This window comes from Carcharodon carcharias, chromosome 23, assembly GCF_017639515.1.
Source record: "Carcharodon carcharias isolate sCarCar2 chromosome 23, sCarCar2.pri, whole genome shotgun sequence".
Lineage (NCBI taxonomy): Eukaryota > Metazoa > Chordata > Chondrichthyes > Lamniformes > Lamnidae > Carcharodon > Carcharodon carcharias.
In genome coordinates, this window is record NC_054489.1 from 9,807,366 (window position 1) to 9,830,117 (window position 22,752).

The 22,752-nt window shown below is 44.4% G+C and overlaps 1 protein-coding gene across 1 annotated transcript in view; it reads right to left on the bottom strand.

The window, feature by feature from the left end:
• Positions 1 to 22,752, bottom strand: part of LOC121269078 (plexin domain-containing protein 1-like) — a 268,532-nt gene that overhangs the window by 113,532 nt on the left and 132,248 nt on the right. Inside the window, exon 8 of the mRNA XM_041173524.1 lies at positions 3,595 to 3,690. Within this exon, the coding sequence (XP_041029458.1) occupies positions 3,595 to 3,690 (96 nt within the window). The remainder of the gene's footprint in view (positions 1 to 3,594; positions 3,691 to 22,752) is intronic.

A 22,752-nucleotide genomic window follows, 5' to 3' on the forward strand; every position in this document is an offset into this window, starting at 1 on the left:
GTCCAAGTCTGGGGCTGTCACAGTGAAGCTGATACCCACCTAGGTCAGGCCTACATGAAGGTAGTTTGAAACACCTTGGAGGCACACTGGAAATATTCCAGCCCTGGTGCAGAGAAAAACCCAAGGCTGATTGCTGGTGATGGTAGACTGAGCTATGAGGAAAGTTTAGAAAAACTCATAGGGCTTGAACATCTTAACAACGGAGAAGGCCCAAGGGGCAGCTATGTTGGGGTGAGAAAATGAGTCGGTCCCTGGACCAACTAGGATTCACCCATAATTTGACAAGTCATGGATATCCCTATTGCGGAATTCTGGATGATTCTTCTGCCTACATTCTCCCACATCGAGGGGCATGTGGGGAACGGTTCCCAGGTTAGCCCAGAAATTCTCCTTGTAGACCCTTGAAAGCCACAGAGGAACTCACACCAGTGGAAATGTCCCTATGAGCCTTTCAGAGGCCCCATATCACTGGAGTCAGGCATTTGATCTTTCAGGGGGTTAATTACCTTCTCTAGTCAGTCCGACTCAATAAGAGCCAAGGTTTTTAATAAGAAGACATTTCTTCAGTCCACGTGGACCTCTGAAGGACTCAGATCTGGTTTAGGTTGGCTTGGGGGTGGGGGTGGAGTGCACCTGCCACTTATTCACCCATTCCAGCTAAGGATTTGGTGCTCCCTGGCCTTGGGTAAGGAGAAGTGGTGTCCCCATTTACACTCATGGCCATCTCCAGATCATAATTTTCAGTTCAGACAGGAGATGAACGAGAGGTAATGCTATTGAGTATATTATAAGACACTAACTGGAATAGCCAAGGCTAAAAGATGAAGGGTACAAAACGATTAAAGGCAAGCTCAGGATTTAGACCTTCATATAGTGATTAATACAATGAATGGCCTCTGAGTAGTGTAGTGAAACCACAAGCTCTGGAGTCATTCAAGATGCTGTGATGTGGGATTAAAGGTTTCAATAACATGATGAGTTAGATGGACTGAATGGCCCACCTTTATGACCCCTTGTGATATGATCAGTATTATCTCCAATAAAAACACTAACACATTCCACAGCTGCACAAAAGGGAGGGATTAGCATTAATTTAATAAATTCTATGCCTGTTCCTGGTAATAGGATGAATGTCAGGAGAGCTGTTAACATCAATGTGACCCATTCATAAAAACCTGTACTGGGGGTGGGGGGGAGGTTTCCCATTGCATATGTTCCTCTGTTTCATTGTCAAAATAGAAAATATTTAATCCTTCATTTAGAAGCATGTAAATGTAGGTTTATAACAAATACCATGCCATTTGAACATTCCCAGGAGTAATGATTTGCTATCTACATGGCTGTTCATTGACCTCCTTTCTTTAAATGGGTCACACAGGCCATTAACTTCTTGGCACAGTTTGTGTAGCTCTTCCAGACTCTCAATAGGCTAAACATATGCTACCTGCCTCCTCCAATCAGCATTCAGAAAATACCATTTACACATGCCAAAGCATCACAGACTGGATTTTACCGCGCCCCTACCGGGCGTGTTTTCCACAGGGGTACAGGTAAAATATGTCAGGTTACCAGCCCAGCTCCTTCCCGCCCACCCCAACTCATTCCCCACAATACGGGGACTGGGTAAGGCGTCGACTGGGCTGTGTGCCCTTAGGCCTATTGAAGCCCTTAATTACCCAATTAACTGACAATTAAGGTCCTCAATCTGCCTCCACTACCATAAAATGCTGGGCAGTGGCAGGTAGGCCAGAGTGCTATGGCTGTTTTTAAAACTGCTTTTTTGAGGAGTAGGAAATGGGGTGTGCCCTGTGCACATTGGGGCCTCCCCACCACTACCCCCCATCCCTTTGTTCCTTCCTGTCTGGCCCCCAAAGCCTCACCTCACTCACTCCCCCACTCTAGGGTGCCCGGTACCTTCCCGCCATAAAACCCCAGAACTTACCCCACTCCAGTGGCCATTGCTCTTCTTCGAGGAGATGCTTACAGTCCCGGCAGTGCCCACTATTGAGGCCTGGTGCTGCTGGGACTGCTAGAACTGACTGCTGGACAATCAGATTGACTGGAGGCTCCGTCCACTGTCCCTGTCCACTGAGGGGGCAGAAGTCCGACCCTCAGCCTGTTCGTGCTGTCCTAAGTGTGCTATAGCTGCGGGGCAGGCATTTTAAAGGTCGGTCCATTCGGGACCAGCTTTTCTTCCAAGGGGGCGAGCAATACACTCCCTCCCCCCCATAAAATCCAGCTCCGTGTCTGCTTCATTTGGCCCTAGTTATGATGGTCAGAGGTTGGCTTCAATAAGTCATTCCAAAACTGCACTATTAGGGGGATGTTGAGCATCACCGCTCCTTTTGAGAACAGTTGAGAAGGGATCTGGGCTGTCACTGATAACTCCTTGTGCTATATCCTGTTGTGCTCAATCACCTTCCTGTGTTAAATCCTGTTCCATTCAATTTAATCCCATTAAGGGAGGGGTAGGAGATTGTCAAAGTGGTCCAGTTGGCTTGTTTACCCATCATGAATTTGTCAACAAGTATCATCAGAGATTCATATATGTCAAATAAACAAAGTAATCAGATGGTTCTGAATGTCCTCTGGTGTCATAGAGATATTCTCACTGACTAGCATTCCCGAGACCCAGGGTAATGCTCTGGGGAGCCGGGTTCAAATCCCACCGTGGCAAATGGTGGGATTCAATAAAAGTCTGATGATGACCATGAAGCCATTGTTGCCAAAACCCATCTGGTTTACTAATGTCCTTTAGGGAAGGAAATCTGCTGTCCTTACATATGACACCAGATGTGGTTCCCTCTTAACAAAGGACAGGCAATAAAATGCTGGCCACATCCTGTGAATGAATATTAAAAAAAAAGTCTGAAATTGGGGCCAGTAGGCTTGCCATCCCCTAACACTGGCAATGTGGACAGCATCCTTTTTAAGGTTAGGTGCCCAAAACTTTGCATTCGGATGGCTGCCACCCAGCTATTCACACCTCGTCTGGACACATCTTTTTTCCTAATGTTACCTATTACCACTCCTTTTTGAAACCTTTTGCCATTTAATCTCTCCTGCCCTCAATCCTACGGCAGACTTTCCTTTTCGTTCTTCCTCCTCACCATGCACCCTTTCACTTGCTCAAAACAATTACATTCCTGAGTTCTGATGAAGGGTCATTGACCTGAAATGTTAACTCTATTTCACTCTCCAGAGATGCTGAGTATTTTCTGTTTTTATTTCAGATTTCCAGCATCTGCAACATTTCGCTTTTGTGAAAAGCACCGGCAAACTTTAAACCATAAATTTGATGGATTTATGTCCAGATACAAGAGTTGAATGGACAATGTACTAAGCAACTGTGGCCATTTCCTCACAATTTCACTGACCTTGTTCCCTCCTAAAAGTGTCTTTAGTATCAGTTCTGTGCCAGCTGATGATTGTAACAGGAAAATACCATTCGATCAGGAACTAGAACAACATGGATCTCTCCCAACAGAATTAAGCACAGGGAGGTCAGTCATGATGGCAGAGTGAATAGGAGCCCTCCCTGTCCCTCAAAGTGATCATACATAAAGCTCAATCTCTGTAAAAATCACAACTTACTAGAAACAGGGGTGAACTCTAAGGCTGAGCTGTTGCTGATCTTCGTCATGTCTATTTCCACCCTGTGATATTCATAAATCATTCGTCTCTGACCATCTGTAAAGAGAAACACAATTTAATATTACACAAGAAATAGGCCAGTTGATGGGATGAGATTCCAAACAGAAACTCATACCCAGGTATTCACTACTGTGTGTATAATCTTTTTGAGCCCAAGCAATTTGAGTCTGTAATTTAAACCCATTAATTTTTTATTCTACATCTAAAGCATCTAATAAATTGGATTCTATAAATCAGTCTCAAGTATTTGCTACTGAATGCATAAACAATTTAAAATCTTCAATCAGACTTTAGCTTGCAAGTCACTCCCAGATATCTGATTTTCATAGGCAAACCTTAATGTTCTCTGAAATACCTCACTGAATTCTTTGGTTAATCCACTTTTCTGCTCAATGTACATTTTATAGCAAAAACGGTTTACAAAAACATTTCTTATTGTCGAGTGTACTTCACCATAAATTATTTGTTTAAAGTTAATGAATAAAAGGTCTCCATCTAACTTCGTGATGCTCGTTTCAAAATTGCGGTTAATTATTTTTGGTACTTTAAAAATAGCATGAGCTTTGATGTAAAAAAAATCCCATGGTACCAATTTGAAGAAGAACGGGGTTTGCTTTCCAATGTTCTGGTCAATGTTTATCCATGAACCAGCATTACTAAAACAGATTATCTGGTCGTTATCACATTTTTCTTTGTGACAACTTGCTGTGCATAAATTGGTTGACACACTTCCCACGTTACCTATTTTGGGACCTCCTGATATTGTGAAAGGTGCTATATGAGAACCTACGAATTAGGAGCAAGAGTAAGCCACTCGGGCCCTCGAGCTTGCTCCGCCATTCAATCAGATCATGCTCATCTGATCATAACTTCCTGCTTACTCCTGATAACCTTTCACCCCCTTGTTTATCAAGAATCTATCTAGTTCTGCCTTAAAAACATTCAATGACTCTGCTTCCAATGCCTTTTCAGGAGGACAGCTCCAAAGACTCACTACCCTCTAAGAGAAAAAAAATCTCATCTCTGTCTTAAATGGACGATCCATTATTTTTAAACAGTGACCCCTATTTCTAGATACTCCCACAAGAGGAAAAATCCTCTCCACATCCACCCTGTCTAGACCCCTCAGGATCTTATGTTTGAACCAAGTTGCCTCTTCCTCTTCTAAACTCCAACGGATACAAGCCCAGCCTGTTCAATCTTTTCTCATAAGACAACCCGCCCATTCCAGGTATTAGTCTAGCAAACCTTCTCTGAACTGCTTCCAATGCATTTACATCCTTCCTTAAATAAGGAGACCAATACTGTACACAGTATTCTAGATGTGGTCTCACCGGTGTCCTGTAGAAGTGAAGCATAATCTTCCTATTTTTATATTTAATTCCTCTCACAATAAACAATAACATTCTATTAGCTTTCCCAATTACTTGCTGTACCGACATACTCGCCTTTTGTGATTCATTGAGGGGAGATGGCAGCATAGTGACATTGTCACTAGGCTAGTGTTCCAGAGACCCAGGGTAATGCTCTGGGGACCTGAGTTTGAATCCCACCATGGCAGATGGTGAAATTTGAATTCAATTAAAAAATCTGATGATGACTACAAAGCCAATGCTGATTGTTGTAAAAACCCATCTGGTTCACTAATGTCCTTTAGGGAAGGAAATCTGCTGTCCTTACCTGGTCTGGCCTACATGTGACTCCAGACCCACACCACACTGTTGACTCTTAAATACCCCCTGAACAGGAGCAATTAGGGATGGGCAATAAATGCTGGCCTAGCCAGTAATGCCCACATCCCAAGATCAATTTTTTTTAAAAATGCACTAGGACAACTAGGTCCCTCTGCATCTCAGAACTCTGCAATCTCTCAACATTTAGATAATATGCTTCTTTTTTATTCTTCCTGTCAAAATGGACAATTTCACATTTGCCCACATTATACTCTATTTGCCAGATCTTTTCCCAGTCATTTAACCTATCTATATCCCTTTGTAGCCCCTGTGTCCTCTTCGCAGCTTACTTGCCTACCTATCTTTGTGTCATCAACAAATTTAGCAATTTGCTCCTTTCAGCCAAATAATTTATATAAATTGCAAGAAGTTGAGGTCACAGCATTGATTCTTGTGGCACACCACTCATTACATCTTGTCAACCAGAAAAAGACCCATTTATGCCTACTCTTTGTTTCCTGTTAGCTCACCAATCTTCTATCCATGCCAATGTTACCTCCTACACCATCAGCTTTTATTTACCGCAATTACCTTTGATGTGGCACCTTATCAAATGCCTTCTGGAAATCTAAGTACAGTACATCCACCGGTTCCCCTTTATCCATAGCACAAATGACTCCAAAGGACCCCAATAAATTAGTTAAACATAATTTCCCTTTCACAAAAACATGTTAACTCTTTCTGATTGCCTTGAATTTTTCTAAGTGCCCTGCCATAACATCTTTAATGATAGCTTCCAACGTTTTCTCTATTACAGTTGTTAAGCTAACTGGCCTGTAGCTTCCTGCTTTCTGTCTCCCTCCTCTTTTGAATAAATGAGTTCATTTGCTATTTTCCAATCTAATAGTACCTTCCTGGAATCTAGAGAATTTTAGAAAAGTAACTATCTTGCCAGGCACTTCTTTTAAGACCCTGGGATGAAGTCCATCAGGACCCGAGGATTTGTCAGCCCGCAGCACCAACAATTTCTAAGTGCCACTTCCCTGGTGATTTAACTTTCCTGAGTTCCTCCCTCACTTCCAATTTCTGATTTACAGCCATTTCTGGGATGTTAGTTTTGTCCTCTATAGTGAAGACCGATGCAAAATAACTGTTCAATTCATCTGCCATCTCCTTATTTTCCATTATTAATTCCCCAGGCTCACTTTCTATGGGACCAATGTTCACTTTGTTAGCTGTTTTCGTATTTAAATGTCTATAGAAACTCTTACAACCCATCTTTATATTTCTAGCTAGCTTTCTCTCTATTTTTCCCTCCCTATTAATCTTTTTTGTCATTCTTTGCTGTTCTTTATATTTTGTCCAATCTTCTGACCTGCCACCCATCTTTATGCAATTATATGCTTTTTCTTTAAGATTGATACTGTCTTTAACTTTTTTAGTTAACCACAGATGATGGGTCCTCCCCTTGGAACTTTTCTTTCTCATTAGAATGTCTCTATTCTGAAATATCCCTTTAAGTGTCTGCCACTGCATCTCTACTGGCCTACCCCTTAACCTTTGCCAGTTCACTTTAGCTAGCTTTGCCCTCATGCCCTCATAATTTCCCTTATTAAGTTTAAAATACCAGTCTTAGGCCCCCTCTTCTCTCCATCAAAGTGAATGCAAAATTCAAACATATTATGATTAATGCTACCTAGGAGTGTCTTCACAATGAGGTTATTGATTAATGCTATCTCGTTGAACAATACCAGGTTGAGTATAGTCTGCTCTCTGTTTGGCTCCAGAATGTGCTGTTTTAAGGAACTATCCGTATGAACTCTTCATCTAGGCTACCTTTGCCCATTTGATTTTTCCAGTCTATAGGTAGTTTAAAATTAAAATGATTTTTTTGCTGTACATTTCTGACAAGCTCCCATTATCTCTTCCTTTGTACACTGTCCTACCATGTAGTTACAATTAGGGGGTCTGTACACAACGCCCACAAGTGACTACTTGTCTTTATCATTTCTCATCTCACAGAAACTGCTTCTACACCTTGGTTTCCTGAACTTAGGTCGTCCCTCTCTAATGTGGACCAGAACCATCATTAATTAGTTGAGCCACCCTTCCAGCTTTTCCGAGCCTCCTGCCCTTCCTAAATGTCACACACCCTTCAACATTCAGGTCCCAATCTGTCATCCTGCAGCCACGTCTCTGTAATGGCTATCAGATTGTACGTATTTATTTCTATTTGCACTATCAGTCCATCTGTTTGGTTTCAGGTGCTATGTGTATTCAGATGCAGAGCCATTAGCTGTGTCCTTTTATTACTTTTGTAACCTCTAGCCTTGACTGCTAATGTACTCTTAGATTTGTGCTCTTCCTGTCACGTTCTGTTTATCATTTCCCATATTAAAACCTTTTTCTCTTGCCTTGTTTTGACTCTTTGGTTTACCACATCTTCCCAAATTTGATCCCTTGCCTCCACTATTTAGTGTAAGCCCCTCTCTGCTTCCCTAGTTGTGTGGCTTGCGAGGACACCAGTCCCAGCAGGGCTCAGGTGTAGACTGTTCCAAAGCTATAGCCCCCACTTTCTTCAGTATTGGTGCCAGTGCCCCATCAACCAAAGCCCACTTCTCCCACACCAGTCTTTGAGCCATGCATTCATCTCTCTAATCTTATTTGCCCTATGCCAATTTGCACGCGGCTCAGGTAATCATCCAGAGATGATTACCTTTGAGGTTTTGCTTCTTAATTTGGTGCCTAGCTCCTTATGCTGACGACAGAACTGCATTCCTTGTCCTGTCTATGTTGTTGGTACCTACATGGACCACAACAACTGGATCCCCCCCTTCCCCACCCCCCAACTACAAGTTCCTCTCCAGCCCTGAGCAAATGTCCCAAACCCTGGCACCGGGCAGGCAACACAGCTGTCTGGTCTCTTGCTCTCTGCTGCAGAGAACCCCCCTGACTATATTGTCCCCTACTACCACTACATTTCTTTTTGCTATCCTCACTTGAATGGCTTCCGGTGCCACAATGCCATGATCAGTCAACTCATCCACCCTGCAGCCTCCACTAGCATCCAAACAAACTGAAAGATTCTCAGACCTGTTGGGCAATTGCAGAGGCTGACACTCCTACACTCTGGCCCTCTGGGTTTCCTTACCTGACTCAGCTGCAGTCATACCCTCCTGTCCCTGACCACTTTCCAAATCAGAACAGCCTATCCTAAGGGGTGTGACCGCCTCCTGGTACAAAATGTCCAGGTAGCTTTCCCCCTCCCTTATGTGTCGCAGCATCTGCAGCTCGGCCTCCAGTTTAATGGCTCTGAGCCAAAGCTCCTCAAGCCGCAGACACTTACTACAGATGTATTTGCCCTGGATCACACTGTTGTCCACGAGCTCCCACATGTGAGTAATAATAATGTCAGCAGTGCAATCCATATAGTAACATAATTGCAAGTTTTTTCTTTTATGCTAATGAGTGGCTATTTACATTGTGGCTTTTCACAATTATTCTCAAAATCCCCTGGCCTCTTTGGGAGTAGTGAATTACCTGTGCCAGGTTTTAATTCCTAACATTGCCCTGAACAATGCACTTATGAGGTTTTCCCTACAACAGAGAGAGCTTAGCTATAGGAAAGCATCATTCAATCAGGTGTCACAACGATGGGAAATTGTGACTGAGAGAGATCTACCATAACATCACCAGCTAACCAAAAACACAGTGCCTATGGAGGACCTGTTTTTCAAAAGATACAAAGAAAGACACTGACTAAAATGGCTGCCACAGGTCATCTGATGTCTGGAATTATAAAATGTCATTTTCTGGGAAGTTACTATATGGATTGCACTGTTGACATGTTGCTCATGGAATTCCACACCTGGGGTGTCAAGGTCCACTGCAAAAGGGACTCTTGGAATGAAGGCGTTAAAATGAAAAGTGTGTTTTAATCAATCATTCTGTCAAGAGAATGGGAACTGCTAACCAGCCAGGTACACCCAACAGACACTCAAAACCCCCTGTGGAGGATGAAATAATCCTATCTCCTTTTGGCTTCTACTATCTTGAAATGTGTCATAAGTTTCTGAGATGAAAGATCAAAAATTTGATTATCTGTTCTACAACAATAACCGCAAGACATGTTAATCAGATTCTTTTCTTGGAATATACAGACAGGAGATTTAAGAACTGTTCTGCCAAGCCAGAAACAGAGACAAGTCATCAAGGTAATCTGGAAAAACTGCTGAACCTCTGAATCTAAGATTGACTCCAGAAAAGTGCAGTCACCTGAACTTCAATTCAACTCCAGTATTTTAAAGGAAACCAGCTAACTTCAAACAGTGGCAATGTTCAACAATCTGCACCTCAAGGCCAAGCAAAGGACTTAATTGTATATTCTTTAAACTCTTACTTGGCTTCGAACATTTATTTCTTCTGAGTTCTGTATGTGTGTATTGTCCTGTCTTTTATTATTTTTTCTCAAGTTTAGTAACTGATAAACTTACTCTTTCTTTGACTTAAGAAAACCTGATTTGATTGGCTCCTTATTAACAGGTAAATACATTTAGATTGGAAAAGGCATTTATGGGGAAAATAAATTAAAAAAAAACCCTTTGTTGTGACTAACCAGGGGCACTGAATGAAGGGGAGCCAGTTGACTCCTCTTCATCTGGTCGTAACACGGGAACCAGACAGAAGGACAAGGATTTCGAGAAGACTGTGGCACACTGAGGTCAATCATATTGTCTGGAGATTTGCAAGGAATATAACTGAAGGATTTAAATTCAACTTATGTCAAGATATTCACTGGCATGGCTAAAATAATGATGAAAATGATTGTTATGCCCTGTGGAAATCAATACTTTATAGTCACTAGAATGAACATGATACTTGTTATGTTCTTACAGTGGGAATGAAGTGTCTGTGGAAGTAAAGCAGCCAGAAAATGCCTCTGGTTAATTTACAGGTTGATATTTAAGTTGAATTACTCCAAATAGAAACATGGGAATGCTGATTTTTTTCAGCCTTAGCCACATGGCACACTACTGGCTTGTGATAAGTGGGTACTTCCTGCATGCCATATTGGAGGTTTAGAAGGTTGTTTTGCATCCAAAATATAGGTGCTGGGCCCAAATTGCCAGCCTAGTGTTGTAAGAAATTGTCCTGGTTTCTTTTTAGAAATTCACTCCCTTTACGAATTCAGCTGTTTTGCTTCTCCCAGCCAATGTGAAAATTCAAATCTTCCATTCTAACCACTTTATTTTGGCTACACCCTTTTTTGATCTCTATATTCATATAGCTGCACTCTTCACTGCTTCAATCAAGAGCTCAATAGGTATTCCTACAAGACTCTTGCATTCCTTGCTGTTCCTTAACTCTACCCGTAACTGCTTGCTTTATCACACTTACTGAAATTCCTTTGCTCTACTGCAGTAATTGTGTCATTTATCAAAGTTTTTATTTGTTCATGAGATATGGACATATTTGGCAAGGCCAGTATTTATTGTCCATCCCTAATTTCCCTCCTTTCCCAATTTCCCTGTTCTTTGTAAAGATCCTATATTCTGGAATATTTCACTTTCAGTCAGGTTTATGTGGTAGCCAGGTCTAACAGATTGTACAATTGTCAAATAATCATTAAAATAAGAAAAAGTATTAGCTCGCACTCATTTGTGTTTTTACATTTTCTGCTTTTAGTGTAATTGAAGGATAAAGCATTCATCACAAAGCATCGATAGATACTGACCTGACCCTGCACTTCAGTAATTAAGTTTCACTGTGTGCTGAGAAATAAAGATTTGCTCTCCAAATCATTTCTTGTTGAAAATGGTCAGGAGCAGATGTACACCACTAATTTTCTTGTGTTAGCTGACCTTTTTCTCGCTAATTTTCTCCCTTCCAATCTTCCAAAGTGTCAGTCTTGGCTCAGTGGATAGCTCTCTCACCACGCAGAACATTACAGGTTCAATTCCTGCTCCAGGGGCTTGAAGACATGATCTAGGCTGGCACTTCAGAGCAGTATCGAGGCAGTGTTGGAGGTGCTGTCGTTCAGATGATATGTCAAACCGAGGCACTGTCTACTCTCTTAGCTGGATGTAAAATACTTCATTATTTCAACAACATTTTTACTATTTGAACAAAAGCAGGTGTTCTGTCCTGGTGTCCCAGCAAATATTTATCCTTCAACCAACACCTCAAAACAAATTATCTGCTTATTATTACACTTTGGGGACCTAGCTGTATTCAAATTGGTTCCTGGGTTTCTGACATCCCATCAGTGATTACATTTCAAAAGTAACTCATTGTCTGTAAAGTGCTTTGGGACATTCTGTAGTCATGAGGGGTGCTATATAAATGCAAGTCTTTCTTCCTTCAATGTTCCATGGACATGAATACACTCTGATAGATGAGCAAAGAGGCTGTTATCCATTATATGCTAAACAAATAAAGACCTTTATTGGTAAAGCTCTACTGAAAACGTGCTATATCTGAGATAAGATTGGATAGTCTCAATCTAACTGCTAGCAAGAATGGATCCATACACAGAACTGGTCAAAAGTGGCTATAATTAGCCAACAAAGGACAATAGGATGGGTGGTGTGGAAAATGAAAAAAACACACAAATGTGTTAAGGAGTGTTCCTCTGAGATGGGTGTTGTGACAAAGCAGAAGGAATGTTACTCTTCACCTGTTGCTGAGCTGGATTTGCTTGGTGCTGAAGCTGAAGTAGGAAGTGTTCCAGGCCCCTCAACTTGACAAACACCAAGAATTCACACACAAAAAGAAAAATGGTACAATAGAAAAAATTGGTGCATAAGTACCGGTCAGAATCTCTACAGGGTTTTCTCATTTTAAAATTACCAATCACATAGTCAAACCTGCAAACACACACACAATCACCACCAACCAGAGCTTAATAACTTCACTCAAAGGGTTGTGAATCTTCGGACTTCTCTACCCCAGAGGGTTGTGGGTGCTCCATCGTTGAACCCGTTTAAGGCTGGGGATAGACAGATTTCTGGTCTCTCAGGGAATTAAGGGATATGGGGAGCAGGTGGGAAAATGGAGTTGAAGCCCAAGATCAGCTATGATCGTACTGACTGGCAGAGCAGGCTCGATGGTCAGTGTGGTTTACTCCTGCTCCTATTCCTTGTGTTCTAAGATCTGCATTTTGTGACGACCAGATGAGAAGGGGTGAACTGGTTCCCCTCTATTCAAACACCCCAGTTGGTCACAACAAAGGTTTAAGTTTCTTTTTCATGGGGATGTGCCTTTTCCAAATCAGAATGCATTTAACTATTTAAGCTGTGAGCAATATGGAGCCAAACAAACAAGGTTTCTTTGAGTCAAAGAAAGAGCAAATTTATTAACTGCTAAACCCAAGAGAAACGCAGTGTCAAGCATTTGGTCATTCAGGCAAACATGGTAAAAGAATTTACGGTTAAGTGTCCTTTGATTGTCCTTGAGGCATAGATTTTAAACGTTGTGGCTGATTTAAGTTAGCTGGTTTCTTGGATGCAGTTGGATGCAGAAGATGTTACTTTGAGATCTCGGTTCGCTGGTAGGTTTCTGGTAGAATTGGCTTCTCAAACTGGGCGACATTTGTATTCCAAAAGAGAAAGAGAGAGAGAGAGCAGCTCTCAGCCTGTTTCCTCTGCTGAAGACTTTCCTGACACTGCCTGTGTCACTTCCAATCTCTCTCTAGTGGTTGAGCAGCCTTGCCTTGAAATACTTCACCAATTGCATATTTCTAAGAGATTTTGGGTGTGTCTGTCTGTGGCAGCCATTGTTTCAATATCCAGTACTTTGCACTTGTAACGTCTCTTCCTTAGACAGTCAAGAGTTTCTATGGGTGCCTGGATTATAGGAAAGGTCTCTCTCTTCACACTCCCTTGAGAGTGATTTGTTTGTTTCTCAACTTCATCTTGGAATGTGGCCTTACATTTTTAAGTGGTTTGCTCTGTTTCAGTTCAAATTGTAAAATTCCCAGTCAGTTGAAAGTTGAAAAATCGTATTTTCAAAAATAAAGGGGCATAGCCTCGTGACAATCTTCATTGAAAATTTTACAAAGTAAGAGAATGGTTTGCAGGAATATATGAGTATTCACCTGGTAAAAATCATCCACTGATGATCTACACACAACCTGGCTGAAACTACGTACAGTACAATGACCATGTAGAAAATACAGACAGTTGCCAAAAAACATGCAATTAATGCTTGTCCCCTGGATGTCTGTAATTCACAGGTTTTGCTGGATATTCCCACTACATTACTAATACATTTTAAGCAATGTTCCTGCTCAGCTGGGCAGGTGCACAGCCGTGCAGGAACCTGGATTGCACGGCACAGTGCAATAAACAGGCGGCAGAGGCAATATTGGCTCTGATGGTAATTTGTTTTGTCCTGACTTTCCATGGGCATAGCCACAGGAAATCCATTAATATTGCAGTGAAAAAGTCATACATCATTCATCATTTAAAATTGCCTAAGTTGCAGTTTGTCTTAGCCCTCTGCTTTATCTATTGTGATGTCCCTCAGCTTCCCTGCACTCATTATCTTCTGTGTAAATTGTTTTTGCTCTTGTTCTCTCATTTTCTAAACTCATTTCTTCTGTTTTGTTTAAAACTACACTGTGACCCTGGAACGCAATTCTCCTTGTCTTCATCTTCAAATCCATTAGGTTGCCAAGTTTCAATCATTAGATTGCAGCTTCTTTCAATGGTTTGGAAATCCAAGCAATATTCACTTGTGATCCTTCCAATCCAATGCTGCTTAATTCAATGGACTTCGACATTATTCTATTCATCTGCCCAAAGGATAGCATACAAGCACTCGGAAAGAACTGAAAGTCTTATTTACCACAAGTATAAACACTGCTTGAGCCATCAGTTTCAACTATCACTTCCCATTTGTCACAGGGAGGACATCTGTCTTTGTGAGAAGGATAAATTATCTTCCTTTGCGCTTAGATTTTGGGTTTATTGTGCATTGAGCAGAACACGCACCTGTGGAGCATGAGGCTGACCTCACCCTGTAATGTACAAGTTCAGCTCATTACTCTAATTATTTAGCACGCTGTGCATTATTCACTTGGAGCAGTACAAGGCCAGAGAAGCAACATGTGTTCTGCGTCTTCAGAATGCGCCAAAGTGCTTTCAAGCCAATGAGTTACTTTTGAGGCACAGTCACTGTTGTTCTATTGGAAAACCAGACATTCAGTTTGCAAACAGTAGGATTCCACCAATAGGAATGAGATGAATGACCAGGTAAGCTGTTCTGCTGTTGTTGGCTAGGAATAAATACCGGCCAACACACCAGGAGCCCTACCCAATATTACTTGGTTAGTGCTGTGGGGTCTTTTATGACCAGCTGAGAGGGCAGACCTGGTTAGTTTAACATCTCATCCAAAAGCTTATCCCTGCTGGAGGACTGTTTTCTGTTTTGGGAAGCACACCTCAACAAGGGAGCGAAATCAGGAAGTGGTCTTTCACGCAAGGAGTGGTGGCAATTTGGAATTTACTCCCCTGAGTGACTATGGGCTAGGAGAATGTATGCCCACAGGAGGACATCAATTATGCCCTTCAGCCTGAGGAATAATGCTACCTGCTACATTGTTGCTTTTTAATTGTTACCCCTCATTTACATATGGATCAAGGCTTTAATCAGTCTGGAGTATAGCTGTTGTCCAGAGTCTAGACTGGGATTTAATGTGGAGGCAGTGGCCCTAGGCGAGCCGGGGACCCTAGTTCTGGAAGCCATGACCTGATTTTACTGGGTCGTCAGGCAATTAGCTGCCCGAGGTCATGGCTTCCATCCCTCCGAGGCAGGATATGCCGCCTCCAAGAGCTGCTGGCCAATCAGGTGGCTGCCAGCTCACCAGTCCCTGCAGCACCACCACCAGGAGGGGTGGCCACTGCTGGGACTGCAGCCAGTCCCCTGACAGGAGTATTGCTGGAGACAAGACTTGAAGGTAAGTGGCGCAGCCTTGCTGGGATCGGGAGGTCAGGGTGGGGTGAAAAACGGGGGTGGCCCTATTTGCGGAGGAGGGGAGGGCGAGTGGGTCCTCCACAGAAGAGAGAACCCACCCCCACCCCGCCCCACCACCACATCCTGCTGCTGGTAAAATACCAGCGGCAGTGGAAAGCGGCCCTTAAGCAGTCACTAATTAGCCACTTAAGGGCCTCAATTAGCACAAGGACATGCGGGCCACCGAACAGCTACCCTGTTGCTGCTCAACTTCTAGCAGAGGTGGTTGGTGACGGGCACAGCAAGCCCCACCATCCCATCCGATTTTATGTATCCCTGCCTGTCAGCCATCTCCTGGAGGTGAGGAATGTAAAATTCCATCCTAAAGCTCTTGGAACATATCCGGACTCATCTTTTATAGCTCCATGTACATGGGAATCTTTGTGTTGCTCAGTATCCCATTACGGCAGCTGAAGGTTGAGTCACAGCCTTTGGATTTTAACGTTCGAGTGAAAACAATTGTAGCAATAAAAGGGTGGGTTTTATTTTAGGTGATTTAATCACAGAATCACACAGTGCAGAAGAGGCCCTTCGGCCCATCGAGTCTGCACCGACATGTGAGAAACACTTGACCTACCTACCTAACCCCATTTACCAGCACTTGGCCCCATAGCCTTGAATGTTATGATGTGCCAAGTGCTCATCCAGGTATTTTTTAAAGGATGTGAGGCAACCCGCCTCCACCACCCTCCCAGGCAGCGCATTCCAGACCGTCACCACCCTCTGGGTAAAAAAGCTTTTCCTCACATCCCCCCCAAATCTCCTGCCCCTCACCTTGAACTTATGTCCCCTTGTGACTGACCCTTCAACAAAGGTGAACAGCTGCTCCCTATCCACCCTGTCAATGCCCCTCATAATCTTGTACACTTCGATCAGGTCGCCCCTCAGTCTCTTCTGCTCCAACGAAAATAACCCAAAACTATCCGACCTCTCGTCATAACTTAAATGTTTCATCCCAGGCAACATCCTGGTGAATCTCCTCTGCACTCCCTCCAGTGCAATCACAACCTTCCTATAATGTGACGACCAGAACTGCACACAGTACTCCAGCTGTGGCCTCACCAATGTTCTATACAACTCCAACATGACCTCCCTACTTTTGTAATCTATGCCTCGATTAATAAAGGCAAGTGTCCCATATGCCTTTTTCACAACCCCACTAACATGCCCCTCCGCCTTCAGGGATCTATGGACACACACGCCAAGGTCCCTTTGTTCCTCAGAACTTCCTAGTGTCATGCCGTTCATTGAATACTTCCTTGTCAAATTACTCCTTCCAAAGTGTATCACCTCACACTTTTCAGGGTTAATTTCCATCTGCCACTTACCTGCCCATTTGACCATCCCGTCTATATCTTCCTGTAGCCCAAGACACTCAATTGTCCGCTTAATTGACAAGCGTCTATTTGCCCAAATCCTAAAAATTGAGGATGACTTGCTATCTTATTTCTGAATATCATGTTAAAAAAAAAACTAAAATTAGAACATTAAATTGTCCAGGGCAAAAAGTTTAAACTACATACTAGATGGGCCAAATGGCCTCCTTGTGTTGCACTAATCCAAGACCAGCAAGTGATTTGGAGACAAACCACAGTTTATACGTGGTTACAAAGGGCAGAATATTTAGCTTGGCAGGCAGGCGAGAGCACACTCAATCCGATCCAGCGAGATTGCCTGAGACGACTTCGGGCAAGTGACCCAACGTCACCCCACAATCGCACCCTATTTCGTTCAGCAGGCGTGCGCAAAAGATAGAAGCACGCCCACTGACAATTAAGAGGCCAATTAAGGTCATTAACTGTGCAATTGTCTTTAATTTTACGTTGCCCACCCTATGGTTGGGCAGAGGGGTGAATCGGCCAAGCAGCCTTTACATTTTTCATGTAACAGGATGAGGTTCCCGTGAAGAAATAAGATAAAGGTAAAAATCGGTGGACAGCATTTTCATCGTGTATATTTTCAGGTGCCTGATTGGGATGCTTGGACATTTTTTTTTGGCTTTTCAAAACTTTGAGGATTTTTCAGGTCTTCAGCTCCATGAGGCAGCTCCCTGCCTTCAGGGAGCTTTCTCTCAGCGCTAGCCCACACCCGCATTGACGCCAGCGCCCGCTCTCCTCCCACCCCCCACTCCGGCAGCGCTGAACTTCTCGGGCGTTAATTTCCAGCCAGCGTGAAATTGCGGTCGGGGACCGTTCCCCGGCTGACCCCAGGCCTGCCAATCGCGCCCACCCGCCGAGCTAAAAATTCTGCCCAGGGTGTTCAGTGACTGGAGCTCTGAATGTGCCCAATGTCTTAATTTAAGAGAAGAACATTCTAATCTTTGGCACTGGGTCATTGAAAGTTGAATTTCTGTACAATTCTGATGGTTTAAACATGAGGTTTAAGGGAAATGAGCCAACCCTAGCTGCTAACTAACTGTTTCCCCAACAGCATCTTCCAAACCCGCAAACTCTTCTGCCTAGAAGGACAATGGCAGCTGCCTAGTCAAACATCCCAAGGCCTTTCACAGGAGAATTACCATACGCAATTTTATAGCAAGGCACGAAATGACATATTAGGACCGGTGAGGGAGGGAGGTGGGAATGTTTAGGCAGGGAATCCCAGAGCTCAGCACCAAGGCAGCAAAAGCACAGCCACTAATGCTGGTGTAATTAAAATTGGGGTCGCGCAACAGCCAGACTTTTAGGAGCACAGATCTCAGTCAGCTGTTGGGCTAGAAAAGGATGCAGAAGTAGCGAGCGCTAAGACCATGGAGGGGCCTGAAAACAGGGCCCGGAAGGCTGTGTACTGTGGCTGCAGTCAACACACTAAGAAACAAAGGGCGGAATTTTCCGTGCCCGCTGGCGTCGGACATGTTCGGCGGTGTGAGTGGACAATATGGCGAGAAGGCCAAAAATCGGTTTCTCGGCGTTGTGAAACCAGTTTTCAATTGTCCACTTAGTCTATGGCAGGTCATGTTTTCCCTCGTCAGACGTCGGGTACCTCATTGTAATATATCTGCATATTATTACCAGGCCAGCCGCTGGAATCATCCCCTCACACTGCATTGTCCCAGCACATTGACGTGCATTTCACAACAGCATTTATAAGGCATGCAATTGGCGGGCTGCACTTTGAGGGGAACTTGGAGGTGAGTGCATAGTAACGTTGCGCTGCGCTTGTGAGGGTTGCCTATAGGACTCCAAGGTTGAGGCAAGTTGGGAGGGGCAAGGGCTGCACTGTAGTTCATGGTAGTGCACAAGCATATGTGGGTTGTGCGGGAGGGAAGCAGCCACACTTTGTATAAAGTGGCCATTCCTCTGTAGCTGAGACAATTCAGATGCAGCCACATTGACATGCTTGGAGTTGGGTCTCAAGCTTATCTGCTCACTTAAGCAACGCAGGGGCATGAAATTTCCACCAAATGCCCCTTTCAGCCCACAGGCATAGCCTGCAAAGTAATGATCATTTTAGTGGACTGCAGAACAGTTGGATGACTGGGCACGTTGTATAATCTCCTTGCTAAAGCTGGCTATGGTGCAGTCACTGGTGGAGGTGCTCACAGCCCCTTGCAATGTCATCTTCCCAGTTTGGACCAGTCTCCCCCATGCTTCAAGCTAATAGTGCAGCCTTGAAGTGTGGGTTAGGGGAATGCCTGTGTCTGAGCTGAGAGCACAGCCTGCAGTCCAATGGGTAAAGCTGCCACCAGTCAGTCAGGTGGGGTGGGGCGGAGGTGGGTGGGGTTTCGGGCAGCCATGCAGCGCATTAGTCTCTGGACATCCAAGTGGTAACCAACATTCTCCAGGATGCATTAAGGGGCCTCAGACTTAACCAAGCGAGGTTCTTAGTCCACTCAAGCTAACCCATCCATCTCTCTCTTTTACCCTGCAGGAGGAGTACATCAGCAGCATAGAGTCTGGTGAATTAGCTGTAAGCCTTGTGGCGTACAGAGAACAGAGACGAAGGAGAAAAGAGCAATGGAGGCCCCTGGCTGGACAGAGGGGGAGCAGCACCTTCAGGAAAAGGGGCAGCCAGGTTCCCGCACACACTGCTGAAGAGCCACAGCGAGCCGTCGCTGGTCAGCTCCTAGCGACACCCAGGGTCTATAGACACTGCCTTTCCTTCCTGCAGATGACCAAGAACCAGTGTCTCCAAAGACTGCGCATGTCTAGGGAACTGGTCGGTCACATCTGCCAGCTCCTGCAGGATTTGGCATCGCGGGCACAAGGAGGGCATCCACTTCTGAGAGGTGTACGCATGGCTGCACTTTAAATATAGTGCCCGGCATGATGAAGCAGCGAGGTGATGGTGTGGCGGGCAAATGAGAGCCCCTCCCACCTCAGCCCCACCAACAAAATTGCGGGTTTCTCAGGAATGCACGATTAATGAGGCGGGATTGGAATGATGTGGCGTGAAAACCAACCGTTGTGGCTGGTGGGAAGAATGTTCTTTTTCCCGCCTGCTACTGCACATAGTGCAAATCTGGGACGATTCCACCCAAAGTCAGTAGCAACCAGCAGTCAAGTCTGATTCGTGTGGCTCAGTTCCATGTTGGCAGTGCATGGACCAAACTGAGTTGACATCTAAACCAAGTCAAAACTGAATCACCCAAAGCCAACTTGCTGCTTAACCTCAACTGGGGGAAAGGCCACAGACAACCAAATGGGGGCAGAGAGGACACTCAGTTGACAGGCTCCCATCACAGGACCTTAGTGATTTAACAAATGGAGTGGGTGGTGGGAGGGGTGCAATACTCAACTGTAACCCTCCCCATCCTCATGTGAAAAATGGGGTGTTAGCAGAGGAAGTAGGTGGGAGGGTGGGGGCAGGGGGCAACTTTGGCCAACTGTTGCACACTGAAGACCCACATGATGCAATTTTCAGGTGAGCCTCGAAATGGACTATAGTCAGTCCTGGTTGTTTTGGGTGGGAAGCTGTTAAAACATGGAAACCAAGGTCCAATGGTACTGTAGGACACAATTACAATCTTGTTGTACCTTGTGATGTGTGGCTGGATCTGTGGTCTTTAACATGGACCATTGGGGGCAGCTCTAGAAAAGGGTTTTTTCACTGGGCCATGAGCAGTAGCAGTGTTCCTCTCTCTTGGCTAATTCTATTAGTTGAATCCACTCTCTTTTCTAATGTGTAGCCTGTGTAATGCTCTGAGGAGTGTTAATTGGCTGGAGGTGGGACTTCTGCCCCTCACTTGGGAGGAAGACCCGCCTCAGAGATCTGTCGGCCAATCTATTTGGCTGGCAACTTTTTGGTCCCAGCATCGCCAGGAGCTGCGATGGCCAGGACTGGGACTACAAACAGTGCCCAGAGTCTACCTCCCTGAGTCCAGGGTGAGGTAAGTGAGGGGGTCTCAGAGTGAGGAAAGGAGGTGGGGCCTGGGGCAGGAGGTGGGGGTGGGGTGGGGGGGGGGGAGCGGTATTACTGGGGGGATGGGGTTGGGGGTTGCTAGAGAGGCCAAGTGGGAGGGAGCATCCACAGGGGTGGGGGCCAGACCTTATGGGGTGTGTGCCTGATGTCGGAAGGAGACCATTGATAGAGGTGCACTTGCCTTCTTCCTGCCTGAGGCCCAAGGGGGGCGGGGGTCACTTTTCGGGCTTCCCCCCTGCCCCTGATCTCCTCCTGACAGCCTTAAATTTGAGGCCTGGTGGGATATAACCCTTAAGTGGTCATTAATTTGCTACTTAAGGGCCTCAATTGGGGCAGGGGCAGATAGCTGGCCTAGATCTTGCTTGTCCCATTGTAAAATTGTGGAGAAGTTGTGGCAGGCAGGGGGTGGAGGGGCTGGTGGGAAGGCTATCTGAGGAATTTTATGCACCCTCCTCCAATCCACAGCAACCTCAAACCTGCTGCTGGGGGGGGGGGGATAAAATTTTGCCCATTTAAAAAAAAAGCTACCAAATTTCTTTGATTTTAATCTTTTTCCCATTCCTTCCTGCTACTTCTTATGCACAGACTAAAACTCAAAACAGTGAGTGACCACCTTCCAGTGCTGACCAACCTCAATCTGATCCAATCCCCTGGGTGACTGTGAGTGCGGCTCAGAGGTGACTTCCCTTCCAATTTTCCTTCCCTCATTAGAGTCTCGAGAGATTAGCAGCTCAGTGAATAGGTGGAGACTGGTCGTGAACTAACTCCTCAATGCAGTGGCAGACGATGCCTCAAGCCAATTCAAAATAAATATAAGGTTCCTTCAAGGTGATGAATTTCAGGAATAACCTCTTAAGACCCTAAAGTGAATAATTTTTCTGCAAAATGTATTTTAGATTTAATGTGACCCGTCATTCTGATCTGGGTTATTTTGCTCCATTGCAACACAATTTGCAATGGGTCTCAGGCAATAAAAGTTAATAAAAGCCAATTTTAATGCATCTCAAATGTTATTGTCAAACAGGAAAAAAACAATATGTTGTGTCAAGGGAAAAGGAAAATGCTGATGGCTGCAAACTGGGAGTAGTCTGAAGCTACCCAATCGATTAACGGAGAATGTGCAAATAACTGGGTCAAGACGGAATCTTGCCAAAGAAAGCAAATTAAGGTAATGGAATTTTTACCAAGACACTTTCTATAAGGAGATTGTCATGAGGCACAACTTGTCACAGGGTCTTAGAAATAGAAACCAATGAACCAGCAAAGTTTCACTGTACAAACGGTAGAGCAGCTTCTTCTACAGCAGAAGACAGACAGTTTAATCCAATGGTTGGCAACTTGAAATATTTTTGTGGATGAACTTTGTTATGATGTACAAAGAAAGGGAGGAAAAGAGAACAAAACGTGATTCAATTATTTTTTGCACATTAGGTGATCGTATGGAGTTCCTTACCTTAAGGAGAATTGGGATTCAACATAAAAGAGTAAGAAAATGATAGAAAATGAGGGTGTGGGACACCCTATGGAAGACTAAAGCAACATGAGATTTATAAAAATGACCCACCTCCCGACTCCCCAAAGCTTGTCTATTATCTACAAGGCACAAGTTAAGAGTGTGATGGAATATCCTCCAGTTGCATGGATGAGTGTAGCTCCAACACCACCACCCAGGACAAAGTAGTCCACCTGATCAACACCCTATCCACCACCTTAAACATTTACCTCCTCCACCATTGGCACACTTTGTCTGCAATGTGTACCAGCTACAAGATGCATTGCGGTAACTCACCAAGTTCCTTTCATAGCACCTCACAGACCCTTGACTTCTGCCACTTAGACGGACAAGGGAAGCAGGCATGTGGGAACAGCACCACCAGCAAGTTCCCCTTATAGTCACACAGCATCCTGACATGGATACATATCGCCTTCACTTCATAATCACTGGGTTAAGATCTTGGAATTCCGTCCCCCCTAACAGCACTGACAGGGCCCATTTCCCTGCATCCTCCCACTTACCTTGCCAAACCCAGAGGTCACCAGGAAAGGGATG